We start from the raw sequence: 9,102 nt of genomic DNA, 5'->3' as shown, positions 1-9,102 counted from the left end.
ATGTTAACGAAGTCGATATTGGCAAAGGTAGCGAGCTGGCGGAATCGTTAGCACGCCGAGAAAAATGCTTATTAACATTTCGCCCGTCTTTACGTTCTGAGTTCAAATGCCGCCGAGTTTGTCTTTACTTTTCATCCCTTTCGATGTCGATAAAATATGTACCAGTTAAGTACTGAGCTCGATGTAATCGACATGACTCCTTCCCGGAAAATGCTGGCCTTGTGCCAAAATTTGAAAGCAATGTACAGGGTTTTGCAGATAAATTGAGACAATTTTTACGATGCATAAAACTGGTTATAAATACTAAAATAATGGTAGTAGACAGATCTAATTTTAATGTAACGTTTATTGCAACAACAACATTTATCACTCAATCTGGCCGCACTTTTGGGCAATTACTACCTCCACACGAAAATGAATTTTTTTTAAGCTGCCGTAACCTCCGCTTTTTTGATTTTGCGTGTTGCACGCACGATGCAGGTCTTCAAACTGTAGACACTCGAGCATGGTGAAGCATCGGTCTTTGTTTGAAGTACGTCCCATAAAAAGTAATCGAAAAGGTTATTACTGGACAAGATGCTGGCCCGCACAAAATGGCACCTTCTCACCAAGGAAAGCCTGTGTTGCTTTTGACCCATGACATGGTGCAGAGTCCTCGATAAGCACCACATTGTCAAGCCCAAACTCCTGCTCTATCCAAGGTAATAGAGAGTTCTTGAGGATGTCCAGATACTCCTTAGTGCCGATCTTCAAACCAGACTCATGAAATGTGGATCCATGACACTTCCATCACTCGCCACGGCTCCAAATATTATCGCAGAGACAGGATTCTTAGTCTCAAACACAGGGGGAACGTCAGAAGAGTTGTATGCAATCACTCGAGAATTCCTGTGCTTCACCTCAGCGACCACAATGAACTCCTTCTCGTCCACAAACTTGAGTTTTTCCTGCAGTTTGATGCTTGACAAATGACAAGCTTTGGACATTTCTCGGCTCTGATTGCTCTGGCCTTGGCTGCTAAGAGGTGACGGCATTGCCGAACATAGCTAGTCATGCCAAGATTCATGTTCACAGCTCTGTTGTTATGGATGTGGATGGGTTGGCTTCAATCGATCGTTTGGAATCACTTCGAGTCTTGTGTTCTTTTCTATTAATCTTTGCCTCTTCTTTAAATTCTTTATACTCACAATAAACTGTTGCTTTTGGAAGTTTCGTCAACTTAACTATTTTATTGGCAGTGTGCCCGGCGCGCGTCAAATTGACAATAGCGGAATCTAGAACTTTATAGTCAAGTGGAACCTATTTCTTTCAAATATATACGTATGATTAGAGTTGAACTTACCCCGTCAAGTTAATGAAGTTACTTATATGTGCGAGCAACTATTTTTAAGGAATTTGACTAATTCAGTAGAAAGTAAATAACTTGACAATGCAGTGACCGTTATCATAAAATGTACAGTCATTACTTCAATCTAAGTATAAAATAACTTAATTGGACTATCACAAACACAAATTAAATAATATAATAATTTCTCTTGCTGGAAAAAAAAAGTGTGTCAGGACAATATTTGCTTGTAGTAAATCCGTTTGCATCAAGGAAACAAATACGGTAGTCATAACGTGCACGTTTCGCATACTGATTTATCAACGACATAGATGATGCAAAATTCCTCTAGCTAGATGCAGAAGAAACATTTTAGGGTTGGTATTTCTGGATGTATATTAAATCCATATGTTACACACAACATTTTCAGTTCTACGTATGAAGCAGAGTAAGGGGAGCATTATATCATTGAATAAAAAAATTCAAGACAATCAGTTAACAATTACTCATGTGTTAACAAACAACATTTCCAGCCTAAAATTTTATTTCGCTGATTTTGTTGCCTCAAAATTACTGAAAACATCTAATTCTCTTGTTTTCCCTTCGCCTATAATATATATGTGTGTGTGTGTGTGTGTGTGTGTGTGTGTGTGTGTGTGAGAATGGTAATCTGCAACAAAATGATGCAATGCCAGTCATTCTAGAGATATGCTGTTAGTGGAGATTGACAAAAGATCTTTAACACTTCATTTAAAGTTGGTTTCAACTGTTGGCACGAGGCCAGCAATTTCGGTGGAGGGGTAAGCTGATTACATCGACCTCAATGATCAGCTGGTACTTATTTTATCGACCCCGAAAATATGAAAGGCAAAGTCAACTTCGGAGGAATTTGAACTCAGAACGTAAAGACAGACGGAATGCCGCTAAGCATTTTGCGGGGTAGCGATTCTGCCAGCTCGCCGTCTTAACACTTCATATGATACTGACTGTGAAAATAGCATATAATAAATTGATTCCAGTGTGCTTTACATTAAATGAAATATTATCTTTCTGTTCAATTTAGCAAGACTATCTTAACCCACACAGGCATACGTACCACTGGCCTCCTTTAACAATATATAGACAGAAAAAACTTCTCATAGGCAGTCTGAAAAATTTAGCTCAGCCTACAAAAAGCATTTACCAATCAGACTTTCATGGACATCCAAGTCATTTGAAAATTAACACACGCTACGCGATGCGATCAGTACCTGACTCACATATGACACCAAGAGGAGACATTGATTTCGATACTTGCTACCAATTAGCATACAAAGGTGAGATATTCATCTGACGTCATCTGTTTCTCTCTCTACCCTCCTACCTCTTTCTACGTATGTATGTATGTATGTATGTATGTATGTATGTATGTATGCATGTGTATGTGTATGTGTGTATGTGTGTGTGTATGCATGTTTGTATGTACATATAAATATGTATTTACGTATATATGTCTGTCTATATTATATATATATATATATATATATATATATATAAACTTTAAGTCACTGGAGGACGAATTAAACGGTTTTAAATATGTGTGTGTATGTGCGCGTGCTCACACACACAAACACACACACACATAAACACACACACAAACACTGACACACGCACAATATGTACATATTTGTATACATAAATGTATATATATTCTTTTACTTGTTTCAATCATTTTGACTGCGGTCATACTGGAGCACCGCCTTTTAGAAGAAGAAATCGACTCCAGAACTTATTCTTTGTAAGCCTGGTACTTATTCTGTCGAACCCTTTGCCTCTATTAAACCATTTCACATCGTCTCTGATGAAGGAATATCCCTAATATCCCAGAAACAACTGTAAGACTATCTCTTTATAACTGTCCTGAAAATTCCACACATCCTTGGGTTTGTTGTCTCATTTTATTTAACATATGTATGTATGTATGTATGTATGTATGTATGTATGTATGTATGTCAGTGATGAATGGTTCGGTCCTCAAAAATACTTTGTTGTGTGTTCGACACTGTTTCGGCACGTCCCTTTCAACGAAATCAACTTTTCTATCCGTCATTACACTGTGATCGCTAAGTACCAAACAATGAACAGTACTGTGTTAACATAATCAACTAAACACCTTCGTGTCAGAATCCCAGAATGGCAACAGTCCAATGATTGAAGCCTGTAAAAGAATAAAAAATGAAATTACTCCTGTATTTCTAATATTGCTGTTTCATTCTTTCTTTTTAATTTTCAGATCGAAGAAAGGTACCGATAAGCAGAAGAATTAGATCTTAATCACATGAATACAAATATCAAAAACCTTTTCATTCTAAGGTTCTGTCTTTTCCAAAATCATTTTAAGATATGAACCATATGAACCATATGAATCATACAAATTACCTTCGATCTTGATATGAACCGCACAAATTCTCTTCTCATTTGAACGGACGCAGAGACAAATAAACTCCCAAATCAATTTGAAATAAAATTACTTATATTTGTGACTTCTTTAATGGCTCTTGGGCGAACATTGCTTTGTGAATGAATATCGGGCGGAAAATGTGGAAGCTCCTCATATACGTATAAGTGTGTTTTTTGTGATTTTTGCTTACGCACTTGTGTGTGTGTGTGTGTGTGTGTGTGTGTGTGTGTGTGTGAGAGAGAGAGAGAGAGAGAGACTCATGTGAGTATATATAGAGAGTGTGTGTGTGTGTGTTTGTGTGTGTTTCGTAGTTTTGTTGTCATCTCATCTCTGATTCAGCAGATCTATGTTCGGACAGATTATTTTCTTTTTTCAACAGACACTTTTTCAGGAAGGTGAGAAAAAAACCAAAGAAATTTGCTGGCAAAATTTGTTAGTGGAGAATTATTATAAGAATAAATGGATAATGAAAGAAACAATGTTATGAATATTCTTTTCTACTCTAGGCTAAAGGCCTAAAACTTTTGGGTGGGCGCTAGTCGATTCGGTCGACCCCAGTAAGCAACTGGTACTTGATTTATCAACCCCAAAAGGATGAAAGGCAAAGTCGACCTCGGCGGAATTTGAACTCAGAACGTAAAGACGGACGAAATACCGCTAAGCATTTCGCCCGGCATGCTAACGTTTCTGCCAGTTCGCCACCTTAATGTTATGAATATTATATAAATGTAGCTGTATTCATTGTGAATTGTGAGTGAACTGTCCTGGACGACTTTTCTCTATTAGAGAAAAATGCGCTAGTTGTGCGGAAATCCCGTAATTTACCATTGCAAATACCCTTTAAGCTTGAATCCAGTTTTATTTCCGCATATACACAGTATAACGCACACAATGTCTAACTTATTAGCACCACCTGGAAAAGACATTTGATGATGTTTCATACTAGTCATTCTTTGGGCACCCCATAGCTCATACCAGTAAAAGAGTTATTGTTTGCAGAGATATATCTGGGTGTAGGTGGTTTATCTGGAATTTATTGGAGATATTCGCCCAGAACCGTTTGAATGTTAGAGGATCGTTTTCTTCTCTTATGTGGCTTGGCATGATGTTAAAGAGAGCAGGGCCAGTTGAGGTGAAGTACTTCTGCTTTAGTGTTGTGAAGTGACTCGAACATGACTTCAGTAGAGAAAAGATAGCACAGGGACCAAGCCGAGGATGAATTTTGAAAATGATGCCAGCATCCTTTGAGAAATTCTGTTGGAATAATTTTCACATCATACAAAGGATATAGCACTCATGGCGATATTTGGGGGAATAAAGTTTGAGTTTCTTGAGACGATCCCAGTAATCAAGACCTGTCATATCATCTAATTTCCTTGTGATCGATATCTGGGGTGCTTCACTTTAAAAAAAAAAAACATTGTTTCATGTAGGGAGACTATAGCGGACAGCAGTATTCAAGGTGAGGACGGGCGCAGGTGTAAAAGAAATGGATAATGAGCGTCTCTAAAACGAAAAGTCCTGAGGATCCAGGAGCAAGCCTTGCAGGCCATGTTGGCTTTGTTGTTTATGTGGGCACTCCGTCTTAAGTTGCTATTGACTTTACCACAAGATTCCTTGTGGTGTTTGATGCCGCAGGGTTTTCGCCCAAAGAAAGAGAGTATGATAGCTTAAGTGAGTTTATACACACACACACACACACACACACACATATATATAGAGAGAGAGGGGGAGAGAGAGTATTTATACAGGAAAAGATTATAAAAATCCTGAGTTTCTGAGTCATCTCGAAAGAGAACCTCAGACTTTACAACATACAACCAAAGGAGTTCTCGAACTCCTTTGGTTTTGAGCAGCAAGGGAAGAATTTCTGTCGTTTAGGCTGCGAGTGTTTTGACTGTAAAAAAAAAAAAAGACAAGTAGCGCTAAAGATGTCAAATGAGAAAAGGAAGGTTGACTACCATCGGTAAAAAATTCATTAACGATCCCGTGCCAAGAATGCCAGCGATGCCATGACTGCGAAAATGTTTAACTAACAACAACAAAGTTTTCCTCAAACTCTTCAAACAAGTTGAGCTCAATGACTTGGTAAGAGACCTTAACCTTCCAAAAGAAAGTGCTCTTACTTTGCTCTAGGTTGAAGGAACACAAACTTCTAGCTCCTGGAACATTTGCTTGGTACCATCATTGTGAAGTGGAATTCACTCAGTTCTTGGAGAAACAAGATTCTTTAGTTTTCTGTTCAAATACCTCTGGTCTTATTGAACACGTCGGGAAGTCAAACAAAGCAGATGAATGGAGGCTCTTCGTTGATTCTTCTAACAGAAGTTTAAAGGCTGTTCTTCTCTACAATAGCAACACAGCTGCATCTGTGCCAATTGGCCATAGGGTCCAAATGCCAGAAACTTATGAAAATATGAAGACACTAATAACTGCCATCAAGTACCATAATCACAATTTTCTAATTTGTGGTGATTTAAAATTTATTGCTCACATACTAGGTCTTCCAGTGAGGACACACCAAGTATCCTTATTTTCTTTGTCTTTGGGATAGTAGGGCAGAAAGCCAGCACTATGAACAAAAAGACTGGCCACCAACCAGTTTCTTACCTGGAAATCACAAAGTGAAAGCTGTGCAACAAGAAAATTCTGCTGCCACCACATCAAAGTAGGGCTTATGAAAAATTTTGTGAAAGCCCTGAACAAAAATGGAGCTGCTTTCAAGTACCTGGTGTCCAAGTTTCTTAGTATAAGAGAAGGCAAGCTAAATTCAGGAATCTTCATTGGCCCTCAGATTCAGGAATTGATGAAGGACAAATATTTTGAGGAAGCATTAGCAGGTGTCAAGGTGAATGTCCAAAACTTCTTGGGAAACAAGAATATGAAAAAAATGAATCCAAGACCTGGTTTCCAGTTTCCAACAACTTGGGTCCAGGACAAGTGTCAAGATGCACAGTTTGCACTCACATCGTGAATATTTTCCAAAGAATTGTGAGGACGACATTGGGGAACTAGGAGAGCAGTTCCTTCATGAATAAGAATAAAATTAAAAACATTTTCAAATGCAGACCAATGTTATATCTGTGGACTTGCCACAAGACATTCTCAGAGTGAGGTATAACATCTTTGGCATAGAAACTTGATACTGGAGAAAATGGAGTGTCAGCATGAAGCTGGATTTCTGCTGGTCACTGAAACATGATGACCTGGATGCACAGCACAAGTGGAATTCAAAGTGGTCCTCCTTCCTTTGAATCAATGTATAGCCAAACCATTAGGGCCATATTTTTTTTACATTAATTTGATTTGATGTTGATAATTCATTTCATGATGAATATAACTCGTATCGAGTTGATTTGGAATACACATGCTTTTAAAACTAACAGAATATGCTTTTCCATGATTACTTGCTTCATTTTAATAAAGTATCAATTTATTAAAAATTCACATTTTTTTATTATCATTAATTTGTATTTTATTGAAAATCCTTACGTGATAGAGCTAAATGGCTTAGATATTTAAAGTCAGCAACCCAAGAATATGTAAGATCACATCCAGGAATAAAAATAAAATCAAAAAAAGTTCCCAAATATTGACCAGTGTTATACCTGTGGACTTGCCACAAGAAATTCTCACAAAGTGACCGAGACCTTTGGAAATGTGCTGTGCGTGAGAAGACCCGGCAAGCCAAGTAAGATCGTTGCCAGTGCCCCTGGACTGGTTCTTGTGCGAGTGGCACATGAGATGCACCATTTTGAGCGTGGCCATTGCCAGTACCGCCTGACTGGCTCCCGTAGGATTTTCGAGCGAGATCGTTGCCAGTGCCCCTGGACTGGCTTGTGCGGGTGGCACATAAAAGACACCATTTCGAGCGTGGCCGTTTTCGTGCGGGTGACACGTAAAAGCACCCACTACACTCTCTGAGTGGTTGGCGTTAGGAAGGGCATCCAACTGTAGAAACTCTGCCAAATTAGACTGGAGCCTGGTGTAGCCATCCGGTTTCACCAGTCCTCAGTCAAATCGTCCAACCCATGCTAGCATGGAAAGCGGACGTTAAACGATGATGATGATGTGAGGTTTAGCATCTTAAGCATTTGTGTGTTATTTATGCATAGAGAGAAAGTAACAGAAAACTGTTTTCTTGGTGATTTTAGTGATTGTGATTATAAATTACATGTAGGTTGTTAACGTTTAGAAAGAAGTGTCAGATGTTACCAAATCTTGGAGTAAATCATTCTAACCAGAAACTTTTAGTCCAGAAATTGAAAGACAGATAAAGTGCATATACCTTCACACATGTGCACACACACACACACACATATATATATATATATATATCAGATCAGATTGGAGTCTAGTGCAGCCCTCTGGCTTGCCAGTCCTCAGTCAAATCGTCCAACCCATGCTAGCATGGAAAGCGGACGTTAAACGATGATGATGATATACACACACACACACATACATACATATACAGGTGTGGATAGGCACCTTGGGCAAGTATCTTCTACTATAGCCCAGGGCCAAATGAAGCCTTAATTAGATTTAGTAGATAAGCACAGAAAGAAGGCTGCTATATATACGTGTGTGCGCGTGTGTATGCATGTGTATATACGCACACACACATGCATATGTATATATGTGTGTGTGTGTCTGTATGTTTATCTATATATCTGTGTGTGTGTGTGTGTTTATATGTGTGAGTGCTTTACTGTCTCTTTGCTATAAACACTGTGCTACTGTCATGCAAATGGTGTTCTTTGTTTTCAATCCTTATGAAAACATGTCTGTGAAATATTGCTTTACTGGGAATAGGTGAAGATTGGTAACAGGAAGAGCATCCAGCCACATAAAATCTGATCCATGTGAATGTAGAAAAGGCTATGCACTTTGCTCAATATGCTAAGGGTTCAGCCAGCTCATCTCATTGAGATAGAGAGAGAGAGAGAGACAGACAGACAGAAAAAGATACACGCACACAAACACACACACACACACACATCACTGTCATCATTATTTCTTAATATTGACTTTTCCAATGTTGCATGGATCAGACAGATTTTGCAGAGGCAGGTTTTCTAAGGCCAAATGTCCCTCCTGTCACCAACTTGTATTTGTTTTCAAGCGACTTAATATTTTCGCATAGCTAAGGCTGGAAACAAACAACCTCAATTGTATGGCAATGATGCTTATTTATGATCACCATGTGATATCTAGACAAATGTACACACAAACTAACACACACACACACACACACACACACACACACACACACACACATATATATACATACACATGGTTGGTTTCTTTCAAACCAAGTCATCTCACAAAGGTATGGTCA

General features: G+C 38.6%; 1 protein-coding gene across 3 annotated transcripts in view; it reads left to right on the top strand.

Annotated features, from left to right (window-relative positions):
- LOC106868874 (uncharacterized) overlaps positions 1-3,855 on the top strand; it is a 46,455-nt gene extending 42,600 nt beyond the window's left edge. For all 3 annotated transcript variants that reach the window (XM_014914341.2, XM_014914325.2, XM_014914332.2), the window contains 2 exons: positions 2,388-2,640; positions 3,597-3,855. In XM_014914341.2, the coding sequence (XP_014769827.1) occupies positions 2,388-2,640; positions 3,597-3,637 (294 nt within the window). In that variant the 3' untranslated portion in view covers positions 3,638-3,855. The remainder of the gene's footprint in view (positions 1-2,387; positions 2,641-3,596) is intronic.
- Positions 3,856-9,102: the final 5,247 nt, after the last annotated feature.

This window comes from Octopus bimaculoides, chromosome 2, assembly GCF_001194135.2.
Source record: "Octopus bimaculoides isolate UCB-OBI-ISO-001 chromosome 2, ASM119413v2, whole genome shotgun sequence".
Classification (NCBI taxonomy): Eukaryota; Metazoa; Mollusca; class Cephalopoda; order Octopoda; family Octopodidae; genus Octopus; species Octopus bimaculoides.
This window is presented reverse-complemented; position numbering and strand designations above follow the sequence as displayed.